This window comes from Lissotriton vulgaris, chromosome 7 (assembly GCF_964263255.1).
Source record: "Lissotriton vulgaris chromosome 7, aLisVul1.2, whole genome shotgun sequence".
NCBI lineage: Eukaryota > Metazoa > Chordata > Amphibia > Caudata > Salamandridae > Lissotriton > Lissotriton vulgaris.
In genome coordinates this window covers 946,705,042-946,718,503 of record NC_141695.1, presented here as the reverse complement: position 1 = coordinate 946,718,503, position 13,462 = coordinate 946,705,042, and the positions used below count along the sequence as shown (strand labels likewise).

At 42.5% G+C, this 13,462-nt stretch overlaps 1 protein-coding gene across 4 annotated transcripts in view; it reads left to right on the top strand.

The window, feature by feature from the left end:
• The window catches only part of TMCO6 (transmembrane and coiled-coil domains 6), a 229,559-nt gene that overhangs the window by 61,130 nt on the left and 154,967 nt on the right, over positions 1-13,462 (top strand). For all 4 annotated transcript variants that reach the window (XM_086931382.1, XM_086931385.1, XM_086931383.1 and 1 more), the window contains exons 7-8: positions 2,278-2,363; positions 6,843-6,959. In XM_086931382.1, coding sequence (XP_086787508.1) covers positions 2,278-2,363; positions 6,843-6,959 — 203 coding nt within the window. The remainder of the gene's footprint in view (positions 1-2,277; positions 2,364-6,842; positions 6,960-13,462) is intronic.

Below are 13,462 nucleotides of genomic sequence, written 5' to 3'. Positions count from 1 at the left end.
TCATCCTACTGCCTATAGACGTCTAGATTGACAACCTTCGTAGGTATTCGACCTCCAGATAGACCCTTGTTTAGCCCCTTTCTCCCATGGTTTGGGAGCAAACACCAGTGCAATGCAGAGAAAAGCCATTCACTCAGCGCTGCTGATTCGTACGTTTCTACTTGTGCACATCCAGCACCACTCCTGTCAGTTGTCATCAAAGATAACTTACTTTATCATCCAATGGCAAAGTGTGGTGCAAAGTGGCTATTTTTCTGTGAAACATCTGGGGGGATTTTCCTTGAGGTAGTTGAGCTTTGAGAAGTCAATCATTTTGCTGTTCTGCTCATTGTCCAAAGTCAGTCTTTAGAAATAAAAAAATATATACACAGTCCGAAGAACTGGCTGTGATTCTCAAAAATGAAAACAGAAATCCGTGGCAGCAGTGTATTCATTGTTAGCACTGAAACAAAGCAATGCCTACGAGTAAATGGTTTTAAAAGAAAAGTTTTTTGAGAAAATACTGGCATTAAATCACAGTTTAAATCCTTTGCAACAAAGTTATGATTTTTTTTTCATGAAGACTGGTTCTTTGGATATTAGTCATGGGTGCAGGATATACCAATTCCTCGGTACTTCATATTCTCAGCAGAATGTCCATATGCGATGGGTTCCCTATGAATTCCTTATGTGACAGGTTATCCTTTATTTGTGAGGCCCATTTTTGGGCATGCAAATGTTTTGGGCCACTATTACAAGGCAGAAGTGTTTATGACATCATTAAAAGGTTTGAGCTACCAGGACAACTCCTAAATTCTGAAGCTGTGACTAAATATAAAATGTCATATTTGAAACCTGTAATATAAAAATCGTATCATTTTTGTACGCCTTGAGAATACGTTTTCTACTTAGTAACTAACAAAAACAAACGTCCGTAAACTACATTTTAGCAAGCATCCATTCCCTAAACGTTCACTGTAGCATTTAAGCTTGTGTTGCTCTTTTTAAACGTGTGCACATCATACATTTCAAATATAAGCACTTTGCAGATCTGCTTACCTTTTGCAAGGCGCAGTTACAGTGAGCATTTTTTATGTAAAAACTTGGTCCACTTATTACATTTCACATCCAGACCCAGCTAAATGCTTGTTAGTATTCAGCTCATGCTGCTGCTTAGTCTCATGTCGCAGGTTCATTCAAAATTTGAGTGTAGGAATCTGCTTTGCGGGCATACATTTGGAATTTAGACACCCTTCTGTTTGTGCACACTTCACAACTGATTTACAAAAAAGTCAGACATACCAATATCAGAATTACCCTGAACCTGTTTGACAGACACCCTGAGACTACCAACAGGCCACATTCTCTAGCTGTTACTACGAAAATACACATTCAAACAAAAGTTGATGTCTACTAGTTTAGATTCACACATTTATTTCACAATGAAGCCCTACAAGTTTTCTCTGATACAAGTTATCAGAGCAAGAAATATTATGTGCGTGAGGCTGAAGGTGGGAATAATGCAATATTCTTTTTAAATGTTTTTACTAAATCCCAGGCATGAGTTAAGCCATCATAGGTACACCTTATTCCACTTAGATCCCAAGTAAAAATCAGGATCTCTAGAGAATGATTTGATAAATAACAATTATCACTAATGGTCTGGCGTGGGTCTTGAGTTACTCATAAGTTTTAACATTGTTGCACTGGTGTTGTTTAAAGTCATTTTAAATGTCCAGCTAAATGATGTATTCATTTAAAACAATAAACGTGGTTTTAAAAACTCAGGTGTAAGAAAAGCTATCTTTCTGATGTGTTTGTGCAGGGATTTGTTGATTTTTCCTAAAACCCGATTGGTGTGAGTCAAGGAGATTGCTAGTGTCAATGTGTTGGTTGAGTTTGAAGAGGACACATTTCTCAAGAATGTTTTTCCGGGAAAGGGAGGTTGGAGACTGGCCTGAACGTCTGCATCAAAATATTTTACTTTACTTTGGCCTACATCCATGTGACCTCCCAAGTGGTCCATAAAAGTACATTAATCACCAGAAGTGTGCAGTCCATATTGCAAATATGAAACCACAAATATATATTTTTAAGTAATAGCGCCTACACAGTATATACTGTGTAGGCGCTGTTATTAAAAATATATATAATATATTTACAATATGTATGTGTGTGTGTGTGTATATATATATATATATATATATATATATATATATATATATATATATAATTTATATAAGAACAGTTTGAATTATGTCACTTTACAGTACTAATCAGTAGTTGCCTGTCTTGCAGTCTCCTGACGGGGAAGTATTAGAAGCTGTGGGCTATGCCTTGTCGCAGCTACTCCAGGCCAAGGAAGCGTCTGAGAAGATTGTACCGTAAGAAACTGATCACTTATGGGGGTCATAGGAAGAGGGTTGATCTTGTATTCCTCAATCTTGTCTATTTTTTTTGAGCTATAATACACTGACTTTTTTCACTAGTTGTCTACTGTTCCAAAATGTTTGTGCCAGACAAACTTTACCTTTCACAAGATTGTTGGGCGTCATCCTCCCCAAGAACACTTTAAAAAATGGTGACAAAAACAAAAGTTTTATGTATTTCAGCCAGTTGTGAAAATCTGTTTGTGCAAAGTCACATTGCCCATTGCTCCACTGTTCATAGCATCTTCACTTCGGTTTTACATCCAGTTCCTTTTATGCAAATATCTTCAGTCATTTGGAAGAAGCAGGATAAGCAAATTAATTGTTAAGGAAATCTCACAATCTCATGCTTCCGACAATGGAGCTAGTCAACTCTTACATCCCCTCACAGCAGTGCTACTGCTCAGTTACGTAGAGATCACAGGGTCAAGTAGCTTAGAGATTGCACTTTATGTACATTCGAAGGGTTCAAACAGTATTGATAATATCACAACCGCTTTATCAATATGGATGCTTAATGCCTCCACACAGGTAATGAAATTGCAGCTGTGGCCGGAATAGCCTCTGTATTACCAAGGAACCAAAAGCAGCCGTAAATCTCCCACGCTCTGCATGTATTATCATTCAAATTGCAGCTTTAAATATACTTTCAAATTGTAGTCCTTTTGTTTGAAACGTCAGCTTGCCAGTTTCTGGAAACAGACATTTCACCATAACATGCAGCAGTTTCTTTTTGGATGAATAAACTCTATTGTGCCAAAGAGAAGCCTGCCATTTCCTCGAGCAATTCTTTATTTAGTAACTGAATATGAGATTTTCATTTTTTGTAGCCATGTTTTTGGTACCCACACCTCAGTATGTTATTTTCACCAGGTACTCACGTATGCTACTGTCCAACAGATTCTGCCTTTTATGAGCATGTGCTGTCCCCAGCTACCGGGGATGTACATTCATGGCAGAGATTTTCAGTACCAGAATGCAGGAATAGCCAGAATATTGCAAGCATGGAAACAGTAAGTTAGATACAGTCTGCTGGTATTTCTGCGTTTGCCTGACTTTTGTTAAGAATCATCACAATATAGCAGGTTTAGGCCGTTGTTTGGCTATTCAAGATAGTCAGAACATAGCCGTAAATACCACAGTACGGCAAGGATGGCTCACTGAAAGAACAGGGATAGTGAGACCGTCACCACACTGATGGGCCATCATGATGTCCGAGTTAGCTAGCATGTTGTTAGAAATGTCTGTAAATATGCCAGCCACGGGTTCATAGACTATTATGTTGGGTTTAGCCAGAACGTCCCTAAAACTTCATGACCCAAGGGACTAATTAGTTATAACGTCATGTCCTGCCTACGATGCCACTAAGGGGCCATTGTTATGTAGGGTGTTAGCCAACGTATTCCCATTGGTTTCTTCATTTATTTTAACATTTCCACCTGTTTTATCTACATTATGTGTTCAGTAAAAAAAAAAAACACTGTTGTACCTGGTTTATTTCCCCAATTAAATAACTTGTATATAAATACTCACATTTGTTAAATGTCCGTTTTTAGCACTGTAACCAACCAGACATTGATAACGAAACAGTTCATATACATCTGAATATTAATATTTCACACAAATTCACATTTGCAGCTGTTTGATGAATCGTATGCCTTTTTAGGTTCCAATGCTGCCAATCAGTACAAACTCAATAGATGACCACATTCTGTGTTTTGCTGTTTTTAACAACAATATGGGAAAGGAAAATTCAGAGTTTTCAATCCGCAGTTCTTTTTAAAAATCAGTAAAAACAAACCTTTGTATAATATTACATAAATGCCACTATCACAAAAATGGGTTAAAATGACTAGTACACATTTCTTGCATGATCTGAGACTTTCTTTACACCCCTCATCTACCTTCATGGTGTAACTGTTAGATGTTGTTGAATAATTTGATTGAATTTATAAGTTTAAAGTCATCTTGATCTTGGACACTCACTATGTAATGTATACAAGGAATCGAGTGGGGGAGTCTGGATACTAGAGGTGACAATATTTTTCATAATTTGATAAGATAGTGGATAAAAAGCCTTCGGATCGGGGGCGAAAGTATCCTACAGAATAGATGAAGTAATGTGCACCTAACAGAATCAAAACTGTCAATCGGACAGGTAGCATAGTCCGTTAAATAGTCCTTATTGAAACAGGGTACTAGTGAAGGTTTATGAAAAGATTCAGATTTCATTACAGAAGACACAAATATAATTAGACAGTCAATGTAAGGGAATTAGCATATAGCTCGGTCAATTGTAGCATAAAGTCTGACAAATTATTATAAGTCCAGCATGAGACGAACTGACATAGGTCTATTCTCTAAGAATCAAGAGATTTACTCACATAGCAAGTCAAGCCAAACTAGACAAGCCCCCTAAGTCTGCACAAGTAGCTAAGACTGGCTCCTCTCCAGTGACTCCTACTTATAAAAAAATACAAAATGAAAAATCCACTGTCATCATAAGGTGAGTAAAATGTTCCATAGGCTCCGCGAATCACAATACAGATACAGATAATAATGCAGCCTCATCTGACACCATCCCCTAAATTAATAATAATTAGTCCCGTTTTGACCCAATGTAATATCCTTGCACGTGACAGTACGAATCTGGTTACACACAAAACAATTACTGATTTATGCTGCGCTGAATTACAGGCACAAAGAGTCTGTTGTTTTATTATGTTTGGGAGCTTCCATCGGAGCTCACCTAGAGCAACACACCATCTCAAAGCATTGTATTTTATTTGTGCACAGTTAGTTGCATGCGGAGAGATAAATCAAAACACAGTCCCATTTTAAAAACCAAGAGGGAGTTGGCCCTAGTTTATGCTTTGTTTAGCCAACTTTAAAAAGGCATGATTGTAAAGTGCAGTATAATTGTTTTTTATTGCAAAACATTTTTGACTTTAAGCAGACATTATGTATTAATCTTAACAGTCCTTAATGTGATGTTTAACGGTGCTCGGCCTTGACACTGAAGTCTCAACCCCGGCACTTATGACAGTTATCCAAATGATGGCGCTGTTTCTCTAATTTAAATCCGAGCACCAACAAAGTGGTTCATTTTACATGCTTCAAACATTTGAACATACGCGCCACATTGGTAATCGGGAATAATCAAAATCGTCACACTTGTAGGTGTTTGATTGTTAGTGGTTGGGTTGGTACTTGCTTTGGCAGCACTGGTAGGGGCAATCTGTGATGCAGTCGCCTCCTACGAAGGGCTTATTTCGATTTTTTACAAATTAAGCACTGACAGCCTGATTCATCAAAGACACGTTTTGCGAGTCTTTAATAGCGATTCATAAGGAATCGCTATTACAGACTCGCAAAACGGGATTCATGTAGGAATCGCAAAATAAAATGCGATTCCTACATATTCCTTATTTGCGATTAGCAAATTGCTAATCGCAAATAAGGAATAACTCCCCATTCATTCCTATGGGCCAAAAGGCTCATAGAAATGAATGGGGAGTATTCCTTATTTGCGATTAGCAATTAGCTAATCGCAAATAAGATAGCGATTTAAAGGGTGCCAGGGGTGTTCAAAGGACACCCTGTAGCACCCCTTGAATGTAAATTTAAACAGGTGTTGCGCACACACATGTCCAAAGGACATGTGTGTGTGCAACATGCAACTTAGAAAAATGCTTTTAAAAGCATTTTTCTAAGTTTTCGCTATTTACCACGAGGTTTGACCTCGCGGTCAATAGCGGGCCGAAATTACGAATTCGCAATTTTAAAATGGATGATGAATTGCATTTAAGGAATCTCAAATAGAGATTCCTTAAATGTAATTCCTCGCAAAATAGCGAAATCGCTATTACCGATTTTTGCATTTGGGATGATGAATCCCAAATGCAAAAATCGCACTCGCAAAGGGCCAGATTCTCAGAATCTGGCCCTTTGCGAGCGCAATTCAGCTTGATGAATCAGGCTGTGAATCTCTAATGCTGACATTGGGAGAAAAGAACTGGCATGTGTTAACAAACCTTTGCGAAGAGCATTTCAATGAGTTGGGGACTTGTTTAAATTTGGAAGGCGATTAAGAGGGAGGTGTCACAAATCTTGGAGTAGTTTGTATACACATACAGCAACGAGGTTTGTTTTGATTTGTGTGAGGTTAATGGGAAACCAATTGCACACTGAGAAGCAGTTTGTGAATCAGTCTTCCACTGGTGCTTATAGGTGGGGTTTAGAAGAGGGATGGAGGTTTAAAAATTATAAAGTAGTCTGTATAATTTATATAGTGGACATGCTGAATATGTTGGGTTTAGTGGGCATTTGATGATGCCTACAAGGACAGAATGCAACTTGCAACCATGATCTTCCAATGACACTCTTACCCACTAGATACCACATTTCAATAAATAATGCCTCTGGTGTTTGCAGGTTAGTTCTGGACTCTGGCATCCTCCAGCATGTTCTGCGCTTGATCCAGCCTAACCTGGAGCTGGGATTGGGAGCAGCTGTAGAGTTTGCCTGGTGTCTTCATTATATCATTTGCAGGTAAATTGATTTTAAACTAGTAGATTTATAGGTGATACTAACCGAGCCATTGCTTTCTGTTTGTGAATGTGTGTATTCTGCTTGGTGAGTTATACAGGGACTAACACATAATGTAAGTCATGCTGTGCCTAACATATATCCAATTCATAAATATTAGAAAAAAAGCTGCATTCATATTTAAAGTAGAGTTGAGTACTACAAGGCCTAATTATATTATTAGGGCGAAACTTGTCCAGATATGCTTGTGTTCCGGTTCATGGATCACCTGGCTTGGCAGTTCAGGCTGGACCGTTCCCATGAGGAGCATGGTCGAAATGGATTTGCATACGGCTGGTTAGAATTGAGGTGGCGAAGTGAGCAAAAGAACAATGGGTTGGAGTGCTATCACAGAGCTACTGCCAGTGATTAGACTTATTGCAGCCTCCCATCATGTTTGTGTGCTAATTTCAATACAGTACTTTTATTCTCCACCACAGTATGGTATATCAATCAATCAGTACTTGTGAAGCGCACTAATCACCCCAAGGACTATCCAGGAGCTTTGCGAGGTGGAGCTACTCAAACAGCCAGGTCTTGAGTCCAATCCTAAATTCGGCAAGGGAGTTAGAGATTCGGGGGTGGAAGGGGAGGTCGTTCCAGGCTTTGGCTACGGGGTGGAAAATGGAGTGTCCTCCAGCTAGGGTACGATGGATGCAGGGGACGGTGGCTAGGGCCAGGAGGCAGACCGCAGGTGTCTGTCTGGTGGGCTGATGGAAGGTCAGGCGGTTGTTCAGGTATTCTGGTCCCATGTTGTGGCGGACTTTATAGATGTGCATGAGCAGCTTGAAGTGGCATCTCTTCTTGATGGGAAGCCAGTGCAGGCTAAGAAGGTGGAGAGTGATGTGGGATCGTCTAAGCAGTTCCAGGATGATTCTTGCTGCTGCTTTCTGGATTGTTTGGAGGCTCTTGAGGAGGAGGGTGGTGGTTCCGGCGTGGGGGCGTCCCCTTAGTCAAGTCAACTGGTAACGAGGGCTTGAGTGACAGTTTGTCTGGTGTTGCTTGGGATCCATTTGAAGACGTTAGAGAGCATTCTGAGGGTGTATATATATTTACATTAGGTCATTCAGCATATTCACATTGTCCAATTTTTATTTAGACAAGTTCAGGTTTGATATGAAATGTCATGTCTCTCTTCGCAACTTGAAATGCTTGCTTCTTGGCATATCCTTATGTTTCCCAGTTATTTATGTTCAGCATTAAGGACTTTTTACCAACTCTTATGTCCTTCATGATAGTGTTTACATTTTACATGATTTATTATACTTTCGTGACAGATGCATCGTTTATAACAATTGAATTTAGCCAGGTATTCTTTTGTGGTTTCAGTCCTTCAGTCTGGCAAACATTTCCTGACATTTTCTGCTCAAGGAGATAGGGATTTGTGGTCACTTTTTCTTTGACTTGTGATCCATGACCTTATTGCAATACATCTATTTTCTGCCTGATGTCTCCCAGTGAAAATCTTGTAAATCCCACCTAGTGACTGTATTACCACCTGCATATCACAGTGACGTAGTTGTTGCATCTGATGAGGCATGAAAGGCAATTGTTTCCCCCCAAAGACTTAATTCCATACCATAGGGCTCTAGTAAAATGGACGACCAGTTGATGGCTCCCTGACTGGAACGACTTGTAGTCTCTGTGTACCGTGTTACAACTCATCCTTGTCAAGCAGTAAGGATGGGGAGTGCAACAGTTGGTAGTTCCTCAAATGTGGGCTGCGGTGAATTCAAGCATATTTCTATGTCTTTGTATTGGCCACAAAACCTGGTCTTTTCTCTCTATCAGTGCATGCTCCACAGCGATCAGAGATTTTGAAGTTTTAATGTACACTCATACCGCCTAAAACCAGAGGCAAGAGAGTAAGGTATGGAATACATGATGTAAAAACTTTTGGTTTCAACAGAAAATAATGGTAAATGTGAAAGGTGTAAGTTTCTGTTTGAGTAGCTACATCAACACTAACATTTACTAAAGACTAAAGTTTTAGTGATTTTCCCCCATCATCCTCATCTGCCATTTAGGGTATTTGCGACAATTATGGTAGCATAATCTATAACGTTCTTTAATAATTGGGAAATGCAAGTGGGTTTGGATGCTATCCCGAGCGATTTCCAGTAGTTAGACATTTTGCAAGAATTCCTCCTGTCACATTGTGTGTGTTTTTGTACTGCCCTACTTGGCATGGTTATGCCCAGACGTGGGTTTCATGCTCACTGTGTCACTGGAACCAAGCTGTACCTGGCTGATGAGCCCATTCCTAGGAGGACCTGGCCTGGCAGTTTGGGCTGGACTGTTCCTGAGGAGTAGGGTCAAGACTGATTTTGTGCATGTGGCTGGATCGAATATGAGGTGGTATGATGAGCAAAAGAACAATGGGTTGGGATGCTACCCAGAGCGACTGTCAGTGATTAGATAAATTGCAAGCATTCTGCTGATCACCTTTTGTGTGTTGCATCTTAACTTGTATCAGCCGATCCCAGCCATTACTGGTCACAAACTTATGGTATCCCAACAGTCTATCCCACTCAAGGTCCGTGAGAGGACCTTCTTGCCCTCACAGCCAGGGGAGAACCTCCATTTAGCCCTGGGACACATATCTACTTCCGCATGGAAATCCATCATTGCACTGAGCATGTATAATTCCTGTGGTCGTTCTGGAAATCAATCAATCAATCAGAACAATTTGTAGAGCGCGCTACTCACCCGGAAGGGTCTCAAGGCGCTGGGGTGGAAGGGTCCGTTACTGCTCAAAAAGCCAGGTCTTTAGTTGCTTCGTGAAGGAGAGATGGTCCTGGGTCAGCCGCAGGTGGATGGGGAGGGAGTTGCATGTCTTGGCCGCCAGGTAGGAGAAGGATCTTCCTCCAGCGGTGGCTCTGCGGATGCGTGGTACGGTGGCGAGGGCGAGGCTGGTCGATCGCAGCTGGCGGGTGGGCGTGTAGAAAGTGAGGCGGTTGTTGAGGTACTTGGGGCCCAGGTCATGGAGAGCTTTGTGTGCGTGGGTGAGGAGTCTGAACGTGATCCTCTTGCTGACGGGGAGCCAGTGCAGGTCTCTCAGGTGGGCAGAGATGTGGTTGTGGCGGGGGATGTCCAGGACGAGTCGTGCGGGGGCGTTCTGTATGCGTTGAAGTCTTTTCTGTAGTTTGGCAGTGGTTCCCGCGTAGAGGGTGTTCTCGTAGTCCATTCGGCTGGTGACGAGTGCCTGAGTGACCGTCTTCCAGTCCAACATCTGCAGACTGCCCACGTCCGTGTAGCAAACGTCAGAAATGTTGAAGTCCCTCCAAAAATTGTTGGCGCCTTGTCTAACGTGAGGTAAATTTCCCCCTCATAAAGATCACCCAGTTATCAACATTCCCCCACAAACCAGCCCTTCTCCCTGGCGAATGGTCCAATGTCCCAAAATGCAGGGTGAGTCCACACGTTTAGTTGAAGTGGTCCCAAACCTGGAACTTCGGGCTTCAAGATGCTGGATCCCCCACTCTTCTGTTGTATTCCTAAGTATGCCTTTTTCAAGTCACCCTAGAGGTAGCAACCCTCAACAAGCTTCCTCTCCCGGTTGAGTGTGTCAATTTGGCACAGCGGGAGGTGATGCATGTAATAACATTCAAAGTCTTGGAGTGTCATCCCCCCTTTTTTATAGGGCAATTTTAGCGTGTCCAGTTTTATTCTAGGATGTGTGCCTCCCCAGAGGATACAATAATCAACTTATCTAACCATTGGAACACCAACCGCAGGAGCAGACTCATCATCCCCTGTAAGGCGTATAGATATCTAGGGAATATGATCATTTTACAAACCTCTACCCTGCCTGCAGGAACAATGGCAGCTTCCTCCAGAACGGGACAGTCTTCTGTAGACCTTCCAAGTGGCTTCCAATGTTTAGCGCAAGGTCTTCCGATTGGGTATTAGTCACATGTGTCCCTAAATATTTCAACAGTTTTGTATGCCACTGCATCTCCAAGTCAGTTAGGTCTTCCTCCTGCACATCTACCATGGTGCCCATAGGGAACCGTCTGGATTTGTTCCAGTTGGAAGTCAATCCTGACATTCCCTGGAAATCCTCCATGTTTTGCAATAAACACAGCACCAAATTACCCGGGCCTCGCATAGATATACCAAAGTATCATCCACATACATAGACACGTCGTATCACCTAGCAAACCCTTATTCCATAGTCCTTCATCTCTCGACTCAGTGTGTTTGCTAATGGTTCAATGGCTACGGCGGACAACAGAGTATTCAGCGGGCTCCCCTGCAGCGTCTCCTGTTCATGTTCCCAATTAAGAGAAATCAATCTTCCCTTGCGGACGCTGACCTTTGGGCAAGTATACAGTAATTCAATCCATCTGATAGCTCCTGGTCCGCAGTTCATCCCTCTCCGGACCCCAAACATGTAATTCTAGCCCACTGTATCAAAAGCTTTTTTTTTAATATGAAGTGAGACCACAGCGTAGTGGCTCACATCTTAGCTCAAGGAATATTCTACATGCGCCAGCCGTGAAGATTAAATATCGTACTTCATTGTGGAATTAATCCTATTTGGTCTTTGTTTACAAGTATTTGCTTATCACCCGCGTCTGGCTAGGAGTTTATCAGTATTTTGGTGTCCGTGTTGATCATGGACAGTGGGCGTTATAAACTCAGCAGGGTGGGGTCAAGGCCAGGCTTACGGATTACTACCACCAATGCTTCTCTCATCGATAGGTCAGGAGCCCACCACAAAGTGGCTCCTCCATGACCTACCTGAGTTTGTCTATCAACAGCCCAGGCACCAGTTTATAAAATTTGGAGGGTTAACCGTCCATAACGTGTGTCTTCCCACTCTGCACATCCCCAAGAGACGCACGACAATCATCACTAGTACTGAAGCGGTCCGGATTCGCCCTCACTAGTTGTGCCACGCAAGGTTTGCTAATTTCAAGTATACAGTTATCCTATCTTGCACCATCCGCTGTGTGTGCACCGGCTGCAAATTCAGATGAAAGGCCTCATTGATATCTGCCTGGGTATGGTGTACCCATCCCGTAGGATCAGCCACTGTGGCGATGCAAGGTTTATCAAGTTGTGTCCGGAGGAGCCAGGCCAGTAGAGTGTGTAATCTCTGTCATAACTGTTTATGGTTATATTTAACAAGTCTATGATCTGCTTCGTTCCACTGGCGCTTTTAGTCTACTAGTGCTCTCACGCCCCCCCAATCCCCACCTTATATGAGGCTGCAATTCCCCTAGCCGGTGCTACCTCTCACGGATCTCTTGGTCCAGCTATCCGGCCACTACCTACCACGCCTATGTCCTATCTTGCGGCTACACAGCCCCCTCTCAGCACATCTGATCACGGATCCCAACCCAGCTGCAGGACTTCAATGGAGGTTGTTGCTTGTCATACAGTGCCCACCTTACACTATCACAAAGCTGTTACAGTCGCAGCAGTCACTCTCAGCCTGCTGTCACTTCCATTTCTGCTGCTCTTCCGTGAAAGCTACCACTGCCTCCCGCCTCCCCTGCTGCAGACTGCCACAGAACTGCATCAGTCCCTGCAATAGCCCCCTGCTGATCGCCTTCTTCGTGGCAGCCGAACCTCAGGACGCTGCCATCTTAGGCTGCTCCTCAGTAGAACCGGGGCCCCAGTTAGCGCTCCTCTCCGAGGCGAAGCGAGAGCTGCCATGAGCACCCAGTACAGGTTCTTGGATGCCTCTGCTTTTATGGCCTCACTGATGCAGTTAGAGTCACATCTGTTCATAGGATAGTGCAGAATTAACGAGTGTGCTCCGCGGAGGCGGGCAGAAACATGCCTACGCCACCATCTTGGCTGCCACACCCCTCCGATCATCTTTAAAGCACTTTACCAAATTCTCTTTTTACTTGCTCATGCACTTAGCACACTGAAGGTGTATAACATCGTCGGGAATTCCTTTTGCTGGTGTTTATCTGATTTTGATTTATGGAGCCCCAATCTTACTTTACTATGCCTTCATTTGCAACTATGAAGCCAGTCTTTTGAAGCAGCTCATTCCATGGTGGGGTGTGGTAGAGCGGGTAAGAAAGGAAAGGGCAGGTCTAACGGCTCTTCCCAGCTGCTATCATTGAGAGAGGGTGAAACGTGTGGTCACGCTTGCCCACCGACCCTCTTACATTCTGGAACTTCTGGTCAGAGCCCTTTGAGGCTCACAGAGGATCAAAGGTGGCTGGAACAACATACCTCTTTAATCCACTTATTCATCCACTACTCTTCTGTACTGGGATTCTATGCAGCCTTTGCCCTCCACGAGCCTTCTGCATCTACATCATTGATTACAATCACACTTCAAACTCCTAGTATTCCTGGTTTTCCCCACCCCATAACTACCCAAAGCAGGTTTATTCCGTTCATCACCCGACCGACAAATTCAAGCATAAAAATGCTCATACATAGTTGGTATACTAAACCAGACTTTACATTTCATAGAATGTTAGAATGTATTAGCA